Source organism: Macaca fascicularis, chromosome 7 (genome assembly GCF_037993035.2).
Source record: "Macaca fascicularis isolate 582-1 chromosome 7, T2T-MFA8v1.1".
Lineage (NCBI taxonomy): Eukaryota > Metazoa > Chordata > Mammalia > Primates > Cercopithecidae > Macaca > Macaca fascicularis.
This window is the reverse complement of record NC_088381.1, coordinates 48,723,158-48,741,849: the sequence shown is the minus strand read 5'-3', so window position 1 is coordinate 48,741,849 and position 18,692 is coordinate 48,723,158. Positions and strand designations below refer to the sequence as shown.

At 36.6% G+C, this 18,692-nt stretch overlaps 1 protein-coding gene across 30 annotated transcripts in view; it reads left to right on the top strand.

Annotated features, from left to right (window-relative positions):
• The window catches only part of MYO9A (myosin IXA), a 306,446-nt gene that overhangs the window by 207,890 nt on the left and 79,864 nt on the right, over positions 1-18,692 (top strand). For 18 of the 30 annotated variants that reach the window (XM_073996176.1, XM_073996163.1, XM_073996170.1 and 15 more), the window contains 8 exons: positions 4,492-4,572; positions 5,450-5,560; positions 6,420-6,542; positions 8,132-8,281; positions 9,490-9,809; positions 10,446-12,017; positions 15,962-16,061; positions 16,558-16,773. In XM_073996176.1, coding sequence (XP_073852277.1) covers positions 4,492-4,572; positions 5,450-5,560; positions 6,420-6,542; positions 8,132-8,281; positions 9,490-9,809; positions 10,446-12,017; positions 15,962-16,061; positions 16,558-16,773 — 2,673 coding nt within the window. The remainder of the gene's footprint in view (positions 1-4,491; positions 4,573-5,449; positions 5,561-6,419; positions 6,543-8,131; positions 8,282-9,489; positions 9,810-10,445; positions 12,018-15,961; positions 16,062-16,557; positions 16,774-18,692) is intronic. The other 12 variants (XM_073996166.1, XM_073996168.1, XM_073996173.1 and 9 more) reach the window with 2 other exon arrangements.

Genomic DNA, 18,692 nt, shown 5'->3' with positions numbered 1-18,692 from the left:
ATTTGTGAACTACAATGTATATATTTTAATAGTATGTAGATTTTATTTCAATAAAACTGTTTAAACCAAAAAAGTCACCATTAAAAGAAGAAAAAGAGCAAGACTAAAAAAGGACTCATATATGTAGTATATGAAGGAACTATTAAAAGGAAGAAAACCTAATAGACAAATGGACAAAAGTCTCAAATAGGCAATTTATAAAACATATCCAGAAGGCCAATACACCTATGTAAAACCTGTTCAATATTATGATTCATGAGGGAAATGCCAATTAATACCACAAAGCAATGCTGTTACATACTCGCCAACATGGCTGAAATAAACTGATTATACAACATGTTGGCAAGATTGGGGAGCGTTCAGAACTCCTATATGGTACTGTTAAAATGTAGATTGATACAAGCATATTGGAAAACAGTTAATGGCCGGGCGCGGTGGCTCACACCTGTAATCCCAGCACTTTGGGAGGCCGAGGCGGGCGGATCACGAGGTCAGGAAATCGAGACCATCCTGGCTTACACGGTGAAACCCCGTCTCTACTAAAAATGCAAAAAATTAGCCGGGCGTGGCGGCAGGCGCCTGTAGTCCCAGCTACTCGGGAGGCTGAGGCAGGAGAATGGCGTGAACCCGGGAGGCAGAGCTTGCAGTGAGCCAAGATCATGCCCCTGCACTCCAGCCTGGGCAACTGAGCGAGACTCCATCTCAAAAAAAAAAAAAAAAAAAAAAATTAAAAGACAAGTATGTTCATAGCAAAATTTTTCATAATAAACTGGAAACAACAAAATACTCATCTCTTAATGGATAGTTTAATGGTAGTAATGCCAAATAATGGATCACTAATATACAGCCCTGAAAATTTACAGAATATAATTGTATGCAACAAATACAAAATAGTACATGGTTTATTTTTCCATTCTATGAACTTTAATAGTAGGTTAAACTAACTTATCATCTTAAAAGTAAGAATAATAATTACCCTTGGTTGGGGTGTGGAAATATGAGTACATAGCTTATGTACAGTGACCTTGCTAAATTAAATGGGATGGGGCCCAAAGGGCTTCTGAGATTCTGATTTTATACATATACACACACACACACACACACACACACACACACACACACACACGTTTAATTTGGGCTCTAGTTACAAGAATATCTTCCTTTTGTAAAAAGTCATAATCTACACTTATGATTTTAATATTTTATGTGTATTATTATTGTCATTATTTTGAGACAGCGTCTCATAAAATGCCCAGGCTGTACTCCGACTTCTGGGCTTAAGCTATCCTCCCTCCTCAGCTTCACAAGTAGATGCTACAGGCATGTGACACGGTGCCAAGCCCTATGTGTATTACACTACAATAGCATTTGCAAGAATAATGAACACTGAAAAGTTTAAAAATTTGTATGTTGATGTAATAAATTTCACAACAGTAACAGAGGTCTATATATAGTTCTAAGACTTCTTTGTTTTACTTGAACTTGTGAAATGTCGACTCCTAAGTAGACTGTGACAAGTTAGGTTTGTATATTGTAATCCCTAGAGCAGCTACTAAAATGCAGTACAAAGATAGCTGAAAAGTAGATAAATTAATATGGAATATTGAGTATATTGAACAGAGGGGAGGGGCACCTCACTAAAGAAAGTACACAGATGGCAAATAAGCATATGAAAAGATGTTCCACATTATATGTTACTAGGGAATTGCAAATTAAAACAAAAATGAGATACCACAGCACAGCTATCGGAATGGCAAAAGTCCAAAGCAATGAGAACACCAAATGCTGGTGAGAATGTGGAGCAACAGGAACACTCATTCATTGCTGGTGGGAATGCCAAATGGTGCAGCCACTTTGGAAAACAGTTTGACAGTTTCTTATAAAACTGTATTTTTACCATATGATCCAGCGGTAACAACTTCTTGGTATTTACCTAAATGAACTGAAAACTTATGTCCACACAATAACCTGTACACGGATATTCATAGCAGCCTTATTCATAATTGGTAAAACTTGGAAACAGTCAAGACGTCCTGCAGTAGGTGAATGGATTAACAAACTATGGTACATTCAGACAATGGAGTATTATTCAACACTAAAAAGAAATGAGCTTTCAAGCCATGAAAAGGCTTAGAGGAACCTTAAATGCATATTACTGAGTAGAGGAAGCCAATATGGAAAGGTTACATACCATAAGATTCCAAATATATGACATTCTGGAAAAAGCAAAACTATGGAGACGGTAAAAAAGATCAGTAGTTGCCAGGATCTAGTTGGGGGAGGATGAGTAGGCAGAGCATAGAGGACTTTAGTCAGATTAATCTATATGATAATGCAATGGTGAATAAATGTCTATATATTTGTTTAAACCCATAGAATGTGCAACATAAAGAGTGAACCCTAATGCATATTATGGACTATAGTTAATAATCATGTGTCAGTATTGGTTCATCACATATAACACAGTAATGCAAGATGTTAATTATAGGGGAAATTGTGCATGTGAGGGTAAAGGGGCATGTGGGAATTCTCTGTATGTTCTGCTTATTTTTGCTGTGAACCTAAAACTGCTCCAAAAGTCTATTTTAAACAGGCAGGGAGTAAGAGGAGGAAGGGAGGAACAAATGAGAGAGGACAAACAGAAGGCCAGTAATAAAACTGGTAGCCCTAAATCCAGCCATACTAATTATTAACAATGTAAATGCTCTAAACAGTCCAATTAAGAAATGGATATTATCTGATTGGATAAAATAAGACCTAACTGTGTGTTATCTACAAGAAACCTGTTTAAATACAATGATACTAAAGGGTTAAAAAATGAAAAAAATAAACCATGCAAACAAAAACCAAAAGAAAGCTATAGTGACTATAGTAGAGTCAGACAAAGTAGACTTCAGAACAGAGAAAACTACCAAGGATAAAGGGAGATAATTTCATAATGATAAAAGGTGCAATTTACAAAGTCTTACATGTGTATTCATCTAATAACGGAGCTCCCAAATATCTGAACCAAAAACTGATAGAATTAAAAGAAAAATGGACAGATCTGCAATTATGCTTGGAAACTTCAGCATACCTCTTGGTAATTGATAGGGTAAGTAGACAATTAGGAAGGACATGGAAGACTTGAATAGAATGATAAACCTACTTGACCTAACTGAAATTTATAGAACAGCCTAGCCAAGAATTGCAGAATATACATTCATTTTAAGTGCCCATGAAATACTTGCCAAGGTAGATCATAAACTAGGCCATAAAACCTTAATAAATTTGAGTTAAAATCATACAAAATGTTGTATTTGTAATAGAATTAAACCAGAAATCAAAGAAAAATATCAATCCCCAAATATTTAGAATATATAAAACAGACTTCTAAATAATACATTTTTTAGAGGAAGGAAAATTTTTAAATATTTTAAATAAAATGAAATATCAAAATTTGTGCAATGCAGCTAAAGCAGTGCTCCAAGGTTAATTTATAGCACTAAATACTTTTATTGAAAAAGGAGAAGTGTCTCAATTCAATAATCTAAATTTCTACCTTATAGACTATAAAAAGAATGTATGAAACCCAGTGCAAGCAGAGAGAAGTAAATAATAAAGATAACAGCAGAATTCAATGAAATGAAAAACAGAAAAATAGACAAAAACAAAAAACAAAAAACAAAAAAACACTGACACCAAAAGCTGGTTCTTTAAGCAGATCAAAAAAAAAAATTTTTTTTTTTTGAGAGAGTCTTACTTTGTTGCCTAGGCTGGAGTGCAGTGGCACCATCTTGGCTTACTGCCCTTATTTACCCACACCCCCCAGGTTTAAGTAATTCTCGTGCCTCAGCCAGGCACCACCATGCCTGGCTAATTTTTGTATATCTTTTAGTAGAGACGGGGTTTCACCATGTTGGCCAGGCTGGTCTCAAACTCCTGACCTCAGGTGGTCCGCCCGCCTCGGCCTTCCAAAGTGCTGGGATTATAGGCGTGAGCCACCAAGCCTGGGCTGAGCAAATCAAAAAGTTGATAAACTTCTAGCCACTAATCAGGAAGAAAGAGAGAACGTACAAATTATCATTATCAGGAATTAAAAAAAGGGGTATCATTACATACTCTGTAGACAAAAAGCAAGGGAGTACTACCTTACTGGATACCCTCCTGAATCATTTTAAAAGTTGTAGGATACATGAGTTTGAATAAAATTATTTCATGAAATGTGAAGAAAAGTGAAAAAAAGTTCTACATTTGATTATTCTGAAATACATCTGCGATATTTACTATTTCCAGGCTATCTGCTTTAATACTAAACTACCATCCTTATCCTTAATTATCCATAATTTAACCAGTATAAGAATATACACAATGTGCTTTTCAAAAACAAACCTTTTGCTATGTGTGCCTCTCCTTTTTGAATGTTTTGCCAGCATATTGATTACATTTATATGTTACTTGTTAATAGTTTGGAATGGGAGAGTATGATAATTATATTGCTTTCTGTTGCAGACATCATTAAGCAAGCTAATGGAAACACTTGGTCAAGCAGAACCATATTTTGTAAAATGCATCCGCTCTAATGCTGAAAAGGTAAAAATGTCCTATAAATGAGAGCACATATCTCAGCTTACTTCAAACTGAGCTTTAAATACTTTTAAGCAGAATAAGTGGAGGGGAAGCACTAACTATAATATTTATAAGGAAAATAGTGTTTTATAAATACTTTCAATGGATTTTTCCATATTTACCTGCTTGTAAGGTGTTTATATGGATTTGATTTAGCATCACCCAGAATTTGAGAAGCAAATACATCTTGAAGTCCTGTCAGAAAAGAGTTTTCTTTTTTCTTTTTTTTTTTTGTTTTGAGACAGAGTCTCATTCTATCGCCCAGGCTGGAGTGCAATGGCATGATCTCACCTCACTGCAATCTCCACCTTGGGTTTCAAGCAATTCTCCTGTCTCAGCCTCCCAGGTAACTGGGACTACCGGTGTGCACTACCACACCCAGCTAATTTTTGTATTTTTAGTAGAGACAGGGATTTGCCACGTTGGCCAGGCTGGTCTTGAACTCCTGACCTCAAGTGACCTTGGCCTCCCAAAGTGCTGGGATTACAGGTGTGAGCCACCACACCCAGTTGTAGGTTATCTTGTTACAGATTTTGTAGTGATTGGACTATGTGGCCTCTGGGGGTGATTACATTCTTTTTGAGCTTTTAAGGTCCTCTCTCTTCACAACCAGAGAAGCCTGGAAGCTTGGTTTCTCTCTTTTCCCTAGGGTTGGGCAGTCAGAACTTCTCTGAAGCTACCAGCTGAGAGGTGAGCTTGCCTTACCTATCAGCTTAGTTGTTATATATCTTAACCAGACAACCTCCAATCAATCTCTAGATACTTAACACTTAGCCATGCTTATAAACAGATAATTTGGAGATCTACTGTTCTGGGTTAATCTTTTTTCCATTTGCTTTAGCTGCCCTTAAGGTTCAATGATGCCTTGGTACTTAGACAGCTTCGATACACTGGAATGCTGGAAACAGTTCGAATTCGCCAATCAGGATACAGCTCCAAATATTCTTTCCAGGTTCTGTTTTTATAGTGATATTTACATATTTAGACACATCAAGTAAATGATTCCCACATATCTTGCTTATTATTTCTTTAGGGCTTACTTATTTCTCTTAATTCTTCCTTTCCATTTCACGTTTTGTATACGGAATTGAAAAGGGATAGACAGTATTTACTTTGACTGAATGGCAGCAATCTCATTAAGATTATTGTAATAGAATCCGGTAGTTGGTTATTCTCATTTGATCAGAATGTTTGCTAATACTAAGTTTACTCCTGATATAACAATTCTTTGCACTGACCTCTCCAGTAACTGAAATATTTCAATGAGAACTATCTAGTGAAAAGATTCCATTTGGTTTTTCCTAAAGTTTTCTTAGCAGGATTTTCTTTCATAGTAAGCTGCCAAGAAGGCTCACAGCTACTCTTATCAGCAATTACTGCTGTGGGTATGGAAATTGTATTGAAGCTGTTCAGCAACTGAGCAAGTCTTTGCTGTTACTGGGACGGAAAGCCTCATTCTCAGTTATCCTGCCACGTTTGCTTTTTTTTTCCCTGATAGAAATTTTAGGTGCTTGTTAAATAACTTTTTCTTTGGTCTTTTATAAAGCTTCCTCAAAAGGGATAATTAGCCTCTGCCCTTTTTTTTTTTCCTCTCATTCCCTTTTGATGATATGATATGTAGAACCCAATATCTTTCTCCGCCTCCTAATGTTTTTCGAATTAACCTTTTATTATATCTTAAATTAACATGCACTTCTTGGTTTCACCCTGTTTAAAAGAAAGAGGAAAAGATTAATAAAATGATAATTAGTTTAAGGTCTTGTTTATATACATTACTTTCTGATTTTACAATTTTTTTTATTATTTTTCAGGATTTTGTGAGCCACTTCCATGTACTTCTTCCCCGAAATATTATTCCATCCAAATTTAACATTCAGGATTTCTTCAGGAAAATAAATCTTAATCCAGATAATTATCAAGTTGGAAAAACCATGGTAAATATAATCTGTATAGCTCTTGTCAAAATTGAGTGCATTTATTTAAAAAATAATAATTTTTGCCTATGAGATTGTTTATTAAAAAGATAGTGAATCAGATATCAAAAGACAATTGCTTAGACCCAGGTTTTTATTTAATTATATAGTCAGTATTAATCACAGAGCTCTGGCCAGTGCTGTAGTTCTAATTTTAACTGCCTAAAAATCATCTCTCCATAGATGTTCTACTGTAATCTCCAAGTCAGCTTGCCCAAGATGAATTTGAGATTCATCTGGTCTTAAATTTATCAAATACTTTCTTTCTCTGTCATCCCTTTTCCAGTTTCTCAGTCTAGAAACCATAATTGTCTTTAGCATACCATTCGCTTTAATCCTTTCACAAAGTTTTAGGGATTTTTTTTCCTTTTACAAAGAAATTCTCACATCACTTTCTGTTTCTCCATTACTACTGCTTCCATTTTATTTTTATTCCTTATCTCTTCTCATCTACATTGCTTATACAGTGAACAGCTTACTTATCTGATTCTAGTGTATTTGTCATTCCATTTAATTTATTCTACTCATAATTTTAAAATTGTTATCTTAATATACTTAGTTCTTTATGTCTGCCTCCTGCTTGATAATAACCCCCTCATAACCTCCTCATTAAATACAAACATCTTTCTCTTTTTGAGAACCTTCATATTGTGGCTTCACATTACTTAGTATCTTTTTTTATGGAGATTAATTGTCCCATTGTCTCCTGTGCATGCCTTTATTATTATTTTCAACTGTTTGTGTTACTCAGGTGGGATCTTTTGTCTCTGGCCCTTATTAGTTTACCATCTTCCTCTTTGGGTATATAATATCTACCTGCTCTCAAATGAGAGGTATAATTCCTGTTTCTAAAGGGATATGTCTCCTTCACCTTTGCAGCCTCCCAAGCCCTAAACATTAGTGGAATGAAGGAGTAAATAAAGTAAACTTATTAATAACTTTGGACAGTGAGAAGCTTAATGCACTCTGGATTTCAAAAAGACTGTTATCATTGGTTTATTCATGATATGATTCAAGCTTCAAGATCTGTGGTTTTCAACTTTTTTCCCCACCGTAACACCTTTGAAAAATATGATTTATTACCAGTAATACATTTACTTATAGCAGTGGTTTCCCCAATGGAGTAATGTAGCATAATCTCTGGTGCTGGAATTTTGATACTCTTGCTGACCTTGTCATTTCTCTCTCCCTTCCTCCCTTGCTTACCTTCCTTTTTTTCTGTCTTTTTTTTTTTTTTTTTTTTTTTTTTGAGACCGGATCTCTCTATTTTGCCATAGAACTTGAACTCCTGGGCTTAAGCAACATTCCTGTTTCAGCCTTCTGAGTAGCTAGGAGTATAGGCATGTAGTACCACACCCAGCTCACCTTCCTTATTCTACTGTCTCCATTTCAATTTGAGAATGACTACTTTGGATAGTATTTATCAGTACTTCATTTACATGCCTGCCACTGTGTTTGTTCTTCTCTAAAAGCTTATCACGGAAAGGATGATTCATGAAATAAATTTCTCATTTCTTCTTTCGCTGCATTCCTTATCTTCCTTTTGGTAGGTCTTTCTAAAGGAGCAGGAACGACAGCACTTACAAGATCTGCTTCACCAAGAGGTGCTCCGCAGAATCATATTGTTGCAGCGATGGTTCAGGGTCTTGCTGTGTAGGCAGCATTTCCTCCATCTGAGACAAGCATCTGTTATTATCCAGGTGAGAAGCAAAGGATTCTTTGCATGAGATTGACTAATTTATTTGGCCTTTGTTTAGTAACCAGAACCTTTTTACTGTAAAACATTTTCAATAATAATGTAAACTTTAGAAATGAGAATATGTTATACCCACTTTTGAAGTGCTCATAACACCCAACAGATTATCTGGCATATAATAGACTATTAATAAATATTGATTCCATTGAATTTAAATTAAATTGAATTTTTAGTTATAATGTCTTGTGAGGTCTGAGTAGGGGCTAAGGAGTTACCTAATATTTGTTGACATAGTTGTTTTTATTTAACAGTTTTGGAGTGATGTTTGAGAGTTTATATATACTGTTGGTTTTAGACACTCATTTTGGATGATAGGTACCTTTTTTTTACATTTATTTGTTTTATTAATACCCTCATTGATTTATATCATTTCCATAATATCTTTTCCATTTGTGCAAGAAAATCTTTAGTATCTTCATCTTTGGAATGTGTGTCAGGATTACCTTAAACCCATTAGTGTTATTTGGACAAATTGTAACAAAAGAATATAATATGTTAAAATTATTAATAATTTGAAGGACATGAATCATCCAAAAACTTTAAATTAAGTTCTGTAATTAACTCCATCAAGGTTATAGTATTTAAAATAGCTGTTTTAGCCAAACATATCTGGAAGAGAAAACTTTTTTCTATTTATCTTTTTCAGTTGCACTTTCTGCTTTTGTAGAAAACTAATTTTTTTATTTTTTATTTTTTTGAGAGAGAGACTCTCTCTGTCGCCCAGGCTGGAGTGGAGTGGCGTGAACTCGGCTCACTGCAAGCTCCACCTCCCAGGTTCATGCCATTCTCCTGCCTCAGCCTCTTCAGTAGCTGGGACTACAGGCGCCCACCACCACGCCCAGCTAATTTTTTTTTTTTTGTATTTTTAGTAGAGATGGTATTTTTAGTAGAGATGTATTTTAGTTTCACTGTTAGCCAGGATGGTTTCGATCTCCTGACCTCATGATCCGCCTGCCTTGGCCTCCAGAAGTGCTGGGATTACAGACGTGAGCCACCGCGCCTGGCCAGAAAACTTATTTTTAATCACCAAGAATTTAGCTGCATAGGCACTTAACCTGTAATTATGACATAAGAAATTTATTCTCTTTTTTTCTTGTGAAAATGCAATGTAAGATATGACAACCAGTTTCTGTTATTTTGTCTTCCCCACAGAGATTCTGGAGGAATTACCTAAATCGGAAGCAAGTCAGAGATGCAGCTGTGCAGAAGGATGCTTTTGTTATGGCTAGTGCAGCTGCTCTTCTCCAAGCTTCCTGGCGTGCTCACTTAGAGAGGCAGCGGTACTTGGAGCTACGGGCTGCAGCCATCGTTATCCAGCAGAAATGGAGAGATCACTATAGGCGCAGGCACATGGCTGCTATTTGCATACAAGCAAGATGGAAAGCCTACAGGGAAAGTAAAAGGTACCAAGAACAAAGGAAAAAAATTATCCTTTTGCAATCAACATGTAGAGGATTCAGAGCAAGACAAAGGTAATCTCTACACTATACTATAATACTTGCTTTTTTTCTTTCATCCCAAGTGCTTTGTTTATACCTCTGCGTTAACACTTATCTAATTTGTATTAGAATTGGTTGTATACAATTTCTTTTCCACTATACTGTGATACTTTTACTGATTTTAACCCACATTGTATTGTCTATAATGTAAGTTAAATAAGGTTTTATTGAATTAAATTGGATCGAAAATCTACATGGTCTGTGATCATAACTGCTAAGAATTAACTTTTACATTAGGCCGAATCTTACAAAATTGGCAATATTCAACTGTTTTTACTTTCAGAAACTGTAATTTCACACTTAAATTAAAATTTCACTTTAGTTTGAGGTTTACTTTAAAATAAAGCTAATATTAAAGTGAGAGCTTTATTTCTGAATTAGTTTACATTTTGACTGAAATGCCCAGGTAGAAGTTATACACTTAATGAAATATCATCTGACTCATGGAAATAGGAAAATTGTAAAATGTGCATTCAAGTTAATTTAAGAAGTACTTAGGTATTGTAAAAAGATTTTATAACTGCATTTTTTCTTAAATTCTCAGGAAGTATGTTCTCTTCAGTGGTAACTAAGATATTTCTGTAACCCATTTTGTCTGTTTTTATATAGATTTAAAGCTTTAAAAGAACAAAGGCTAAGAGAAACAAAACCAGAACTTGGATTGGTGAATATTAAAGGATATGGATCTCTGGAAATTCAGGGTTCAGACCCTTCAGAATGGGAGGATTGTTCTTTTGACAACAGAATAAAAGCCATAGAGGAATGTAAATCTGTAACAGAGAGTAATCGAATTAGCCATGAAAGTTCGGTGGACTGCTTGAAGAAGTCACCAAACAAGCAGCAGGAGAGAGCCCAAAGCCGGAGTGGTGTGGACTTGCAGGAAGATGTGCTTGTAAGAGAGAGACCCAGATCCTTGGAGGATCTCCATCAGAAAAAAGTAGGCCGGGCTAAAAGAGAAAGTAGGAGAATGAGAGAACTAGAGCAAGCTATATTTAGCTTAGAATTGCTGAAAGTTCGTTCTCTTGGTGGTGTTTCTCCTTCAGAGGATCGCAGATGGTCTACAGAATTGGTGCCTGAAGGCCTTCAGTCTCCACGGGGTACACCTGATAGTGAGAGCTCTCAAGGAAGCTTGGAACTTCTGAGCTCTGAGGAAAGCCAAAAGAGCAAACTAGAATCTGTAATTTCAGATGAAGGAGACTTGCTGTTTCCATCACCTAAGATATCCAGCAGTCCAAAATTTGATTCACGGGACAATGCCCTCAGTGCCTCAAATGAGACTAGCTATGCAGAGCATTTGAAGGATGGAACTATGAAGGAAAAGGTGGTCTGCAGTTCTGAGTCTATTACCTGTAAACCACAGCTGAAAGACTCCTTCATTTCAAATAGTCTGCCTACTTTTTTTTATATCCCCCAACAAGACCCACAGAAAACAAATTCCCAACTAGACACAAGTATCCAAAGAAACAAACTATTGGAAAATGAAGACACACCAGGGGAAGCTCTTACTTTGGATATCAACAGGGAAACTAGAAGGTATCACTGCTCAGGAGAAGATCAAATTGTTCCTCCTTTGAATACAGAGTCTTCTAATCCTATGCTTAAGAAGTTAGAAAAGCTAAACACTGAGAAGGAAGAAAGGCAAAAGCAGTTGCAGCAACAGAATGAAAAAGAGATGATGGAACAGATTCGCCAGCAAACCGATATTTTAGAGAAGGAGCGCAAAGCGTTCAAGACAATTGAAAAGCCAAGAATTGGAGAGTGTTTGGTGGCACCATCTTCCTATCAGTCAAAGCAGAGAGTAGAGAGGCCATCCTCTCTCCTCAGCTTAAATACCTCAAATAAGGGAGAACTTAACGTACTGGGGTCCCTATCAGTAAAAGATGCAGCTCTTGCCCAGAAAGACAGCTCCTCTGCTCGCTTACTCCCAAAGGATAGACCTGTCACCGTGTTCTTTGAAAGAAAAGGAAGTCCATGCCAATCTAGTACTGTTAAAGAATTATCCAAGACAGACAGAATGGGTGCCCAGCTGAATGTAGCCTGTAAACTCTCTAATAATCGCATTTCAAAAAGAGAACACTTTATGCCAACTCAGTCTTATAGCCACAATTCTGATGACCTTTCCAGAGAGGGAAATACTAGGCCCATTTTCTTCACTCCAAAGGACAATATGAATATTCCCCTGTAAGTGAAATGTTTATTTATGTTTATGTATAAATGGGAAACTTCTTGGAGTATTTTTATTAAGGTGCCTTGTTCTGCTCCAACTGTTTGTGTAAAGTGGCTGCTCAACTTGGCCATTTTCTCTTTGTAAAAATATTCCCTAATTGTTGACTCTACCATCACCTGAAGTTGGTTGTAGTTATACCCTAGGAATCCTTGACTAATCATGAATAGCAGAGTAAATACTGGGTTCCTCCCCATTAAGTGAGAAGCATTTGTGAAGGGCAGTACAGTGCCTGTAAACATAGTAGGCATTCACCGAATACTGGTTGCTTTACAGCTGTGAGGTTTAGTAGTCCAAGGTTGTTCATTTCAGGCTTTAAAGAAGTTAATTTGTTTTGTTACAGCTGTCGGCCTTTTTTTTTTTTTTTTTTTTGAGACGGAGTCTCGCTCTGTCGCCCAGGCTGGAGTGCAGTGGCCGGATCTCAGCTCACTGCAAGCTCCGCCTCCCAGGTTCACGCCATTCTCCTGCCTCAGCCTCCCAAGTAGCTGGGACTACAGGCGCCCGCCACCTCGCCCGGCTAGTGTTTTGTATTTTTTTTTTTTTTAGTAGAGATGGGGTTTCACCAGGTTAGCCAGGATGGTCTCGATCTCCTGACCTTGTGATCCGCCCATCTCGGCCTCCCAAAGTGCTGGGATTACAGGCTTGAGCCACTGCGCCCGGCCTGTCGGCCTATTTATGATCATCATTACGTTCATTTTACTTCTTTGTGTGTGATAAACACATAACATAAAGTTTCCCATCTTAACCATTTTACAGTAGTGTTAACTGTTTGTTTTGCAGAAGATCTCTAGAACTTTTTCTTCCTGTAAAATAAAACTCTGTACCCACTGAACAACTCTGCTTTTCCGTCTAGCCCCTGCCAACCATCATTCTACTTTCTGTTTCCAAGAGTTTACTTTTTATACCTCATATAAATAGAATTTCTTTTTTCTTTTTTCTTTTTTTAATAGATGGAGTCTCACTCTGTCACCCAGGCTGGAGTGCAATGGTGTGATCTCAGCTAACTGCAACCTCTGCCTCCTGGGTTCAAGCAGTTCTTCTGTCTCAGCTTCCTGAGTAGCTGGGACTACAGGTGCACGCCACCATGCCTGGCTAATTTTTGTATTTTTAGTGGAGACAGGGTTTCACCATATTGTCAGGCTGATTTCAAACTCCTGACCTCAGGTTATCCACCCGCCTCTGCCCCCCAAATTGCTGGGATTACAGGTGTGAGCCACCATGCCCAGCCCTGAGTAGAATTTCTTTATACTTTTTTAAACTAGTGGTAGTCATGAGAAAAGCATTTTTAAGTGGTACATAAAAACAAATTTAACAAAATTGAAGATACTTGTATTGTCTTTGTATTTGGTAGATTCTTTTGGTTCTTGTGGGAGAATGTCATCATTGAAATGAAAGGAGGGCTGTATCTTTGGGCTAAGAAAATAAATTTTACATTAACAATGAAAATAACCTTTTCTCTCCTTTTATGTATAACCCGAACATTTAAATGTTCCACCCTTTAAAATTTCATATGGATTTTAGAGAAATCCTTTGTAAATGTGGGCAAGAGATGATCAATAATTTATTTTTCCACCAAGAGTTTCTATAGTATTATAAAGTGCAGTTGAGCTTAGTGACAGCTTTAAGTATTATTCCCACCCATTAACCTACAGATTTCCCAGAAGTTCAAAGGCTCTGTGTAGCATATGCACCCATAAGAGAGTGTTAAAAACATATTCCCTGTCATTCTAAGTTTAGTGATACATGCTATTCCATGCATATCTGTGAGTGAGCTCTTTAATATTCTTCTTTAATGTCTGTTAATTATGACATTTATGTGTGTCATTGTATTATAGATGTATACACTTACAAAGTAGCTGTTGGGATCCATGAATTTGTTTTGTAGAAAACAATTGTAGATTCCAAAAAATATTAATCATCCTTGTGAATTATTTATCTTATTTTTCCAAGATATATAGTTGTAGGTCTATTTGAGCTGATTTCCTTTATTGCTTTATTAATGGTCTACTTATCTTTAAAATTATTGTATATTAGATTATATTAAACTCTACAGATAAAATTCATACTTTAAATCTCGTTCTATTATATAAGTAATACTAGAAACATGAACATTTTGTAGAATCATAAATGTTGGTGCTTCTGAATTATGTAGTCTAGTTCCCACATGTTATAGATAAGGCCACTGGGGTCCATAGAGGTGAAATGACTTATTCAAGATCATATATTTAGAGAAATGGCTGGGACTAGAACTTGCATTTTATCATTAAGGATCAGCATTGGGTTTTATGTTTAGAAAGTAATACTAGGTTAGTGTCCCTTTTGTACTGTAGTGGATCATGATGAGTACACAGTAGTTTTTAACTGTTTAATGAGAGAGGACAAAAAAAATCATGGTGAAGTCTAAAAATTGCTGTGAGTTAAAAGGTTAATTGCAGTGGTCAAGTACTATCAAGATTCTGTTAATCGTTGTTTCTCTTTGGAGGATAAATGAAGGTCCAATAGGCTCAACTGTGGCAAGAGAGATTTTGATAGCCAGAAGAGAATCCTTTAGGACAAGCTAGGATTGCTAGGCTTACATATATTACATACAAAAAAGGAGATCTCTATGAAGACTTTAGCTAGCAAAGATTGCATCTATTTGTATTTGTTTCAGGCTTATTGCATAGAGGCAAAGGGCAAGATAATTTCTTACGTCTCCTAGACTTTCTTTTATAAAAATTAAATGAAAGATTTTCAATGGAAGAACAATTAATCTACCAACTAGTATCATAAGTTAGTGTCTAATTTTAGCCAGCACTATGCTTGGAAGTAAGATATGATTCTCAAGGAGCTTACAGTTCTACTCAGGAGAGATTATCAATATGTTGTTGAGACTTATGGTACTGAGTTAATATAGGTAATTGGGGCCATGAAGGTGCAGGTTATATATACTTTTTCATCAGATTCTGACATCTATTTCTGCCCAGAATTTAATGATAAAATAGTCCCATCATACAGTTATTCAGGTCTGGAGCATACTTTAAGTTTGATAACAACTTCTTATCCTGCCAGTGTTGATTTTATTCTATTCAACATGAAGCCTTTTGTTTGTTTTTTGGGTTTTTTCAGACAGAGTTTCACTCTTGTCACCCAGGCTAGAGTATGCAGTGGCACGATCTTGGCTCACTGCAACCTCTGCCTCCTGGGTTCAAGTGATTCTCCTGCCTCAGCCTCCCAAGTACCTGGATTACAGGCACCTGCCACCACACCCAGCTAATTTTTGTATTTTTAGTAGAGACGGAGTTTTGCCATGTTGACCAAGGTGGTCTCAAACTCCTGACCTCGTGTGGTCCGCCTGCCTCGGCCTCCCAAACTGCTGGGATTACAGGCATGAGCCACTGCGCCCGGCCTCAACGTCAAGTTTTAAAACTCAGACAATGGACGAAAGCTACAAAGAGAGATTTCAGAAGGAGTTTTCTAACCAATAGGAACTATCTCAGTATAAAATGTAATGAGATCCTCATCACTGGATGGCTATTTTTCAGATATTTTATAATGATTAGATGGAAAGGCCCCTTGTAAGACTAGTATTCTAAAGATTCAGGGATTTGGTATTTTCCTTTCCTCATCATCAGATCTATTTTATTTCTTGAGTTTTATTTTGCAACTAGTATTCTTAAACATGTCATATTCATAGTGGAATATACCCACTGATCATCAGGACAAGGCCTCTAGTAATTCAGTCATATGTGTAGGTTCAGGATTATTATTACTAATTAGCTAAGCAGAAAAAATATGACTTAGTGTCTTGGGAATTGACTAAGAGTTGAAAATATTTATGGAATTTGCTGGAAGTCTTTAACCTGGCTGCCATGGGATATCTGCTAAGAACTGAAACATAATTTCATTGTTTTATTTAAAGTGTCAGCAAAGAAGCCTTAAACAGTAAAAATCCTCAACTCCGTAAAGAAGATGAACCAGCATGGAAACCTGTGAAGTTAGCTGGGCCAGGCCAAAGAGAGGTAAGTATTGGGTCTTGTTTATCTATCTTCTATGCAAAAGAGATGTACATTATTTTGGAAATTGTTATTCTTGTAGGTAGAGCACCTCATCTACCCATTTACTCCCAAGTGTTTTTAGAGAAAGAAGCCATGAGCTGAGATTGTTATAATTATGGAGGTGTACTCCAGGCAGGGAATGGTGCCTGAGAACCCAGTTGCTAAGAAAAAGAAGGCAATTTGTGCAAGTGACGTTGTTGACTTATTATGGCAGTGAAAGATGACTTCTTTGGCTATGTAGAACAGTGTAGATTTAGCTTTCATTCTCGTCCTTCGTCCAGAGTAATGTATCAAATTCCTTTTGGTCATCCCTGTCACTTCTCCTAGTGGAAAGGGCATGGTGGGGTGGAGGGATATTTCAAGAAATTCATGAGCCCTCTGATGTCTTTCATTGGCATCATCTCACAAAGAAAAAAAAACCCAAACATTGTTGTGTTATTTGTTTTATCATTTGGTCAAGCAGGTTGCCAGACCGGCCCATAAAAAGAAAGCTCGAATGGCGCGGACGCGCTCCGATTTCTTGACTAGAGGTACTTTTGCCGATGGGGAGGGGGATACAGAGGAAGACGATTACGATGACATTATTGAGCCCCTTCTCTCCCTTGACCAAGCTTCTCACTGTGAGCTAGGGCCTACACCCAGCCTGGATCAGGCCTCTCACAGTGACTCCGAAATGGTAATTTTACAGCAATATAAGAAAAATAGCAAGCAAATCTGATGGAAATAGTCTTTGCTAATCTAAAGCTAACCTTCACAGCTTCTTCCCATGTAACGGTTTGTACATGGGAAACCTCAGTGAACACAGCAACTAAGCTAAACCTTAATTTAATAGAACTCAAATAAATGGCACTTTAAAAAGGTATAAATTAGGCAAAATTAAGATTATTTGACTTAGCACTAATGTAGAAATTTTCCATGTTGTATCTTAAAAGGTCTAGAGCAGTGGTCCTTACATTTTTTCTGTAAAAGGTCAGATAATAAATATTTTAGACTTTGTGGGGCATGTAGGCTCTATTGCAACTACCTAACTTAACAACTTAACTTAGCCACTATAGTGTGAAAGCAGCCGTAGACACTAAGTAAACAAATGGGCATGACTGTCTTGTAATAAAACTGCAAAAACAGACAGTAGGTTGTATTTGACCTGTTGTCCATCGTTTACTGATCCTTGGTTTAGTTTACTGATCCTTGGTCTGAAATAATCCAGTAGCTTTTAGCTACAATGCACTTGTACATTTTTTGCCTGTAAACTTGCTTCCTCCACCTCACTTTTCACTGATAAGAAATAAACATGAATTTTTAAACATACAGTGAGCAAAAAGTGTCTTCCTGGACCAACCCAGCCAAATAGAAGGCTATATATAATGTGAATTTGCATTAATCACACAATATAACATTGGTGTTGCGTTTGAATAAAGCTGCACTATTTTAAGCTAAGAATATAACTATATCACCTTTTCAGCCGAAATCAGGTGTATATGTGGTTTGACAAGTATTAGTGTATTGATGGGTATATTAAGGCAAAGAGTTTCATTTTGGAATTGTCCTAGAAATATATAATGTAAGGACCATATGTCTAATATGAACCAAAACATCACTGATGAAGTGGAGTGAAATAACGTTTTATTTCCATGCATATCTGTAACTGAGCTCTCTAATATTCTTTAGTGTCTGTCAATTATTGGAGAAAAATTTTAGAATGATCTTTATTTGACTCATTAAATATTCTATCTTTGAACTGTTTTAAGCTGTTTGAATTGTCCAAGATTTAGTTAATTGAAATTTCTCCTATTGTCCAGAATAATCTCGTTGCCTTTTTCTTTTGTTGGAGGTATACCCAGTTTTTAAGTGACAAAACTGATGTTTTATGAAGGCAAAAACAACAAAAAGAGAAGAATGCAGGACAAGTCCCCTGATTAGATAAATGAGTCATTAACCTGAGCCGAACTGTAGGATTACAGAAACTGGAAACATTCTGTGTATCTGTTAATATATATAATTAGAGCCAAAATCTTCAGTGTAGAATAAAATAACAGCATTTTAGAGGTGCCCTGTATTTGAGTTATAAATAAGGAAATATACTGTGTTATCTGATTAACAGTTAAATACGAAATTATGTAATGGAATAAACTAATTTTAATGAGAAGTCCTGCTTTGTCTAGTATACATAGATTTATTGTTTGCAGAAAAACTTTGGCATTTATGACTGCTGTTTTGTTCCTGAGAGTTTCCTTTGTAACAACCCTTAGTCCTTTTGGTGATAGACTTTTTTTACACTGGGAACTTTTACTGAGATGAACCAGGAAGTTGGGCTTTCTGCTTGGAGCATTCAGCTCCTTTCAGTGTTCTAGCCTCTGTTCACCTGCTTGACGGTCACTGCATGCCAGTAGTTGTAGAGCACTTCCCTGCACAGTGTGTTAGTCATGTCTCCAGCTTTCTCCTTTCCTTCTCTTTCATCACGAGCTATTTTAGGAACAGGTGATGGTGCTTGTTTCTTGTGGACACTGCATGAAGCAGCTTTGCTTTGTAGAATATGCGGATAGATACTTACTGGGGTTGGGGATGGGGTGGGTAGGAACAATTTTTAAATATGTT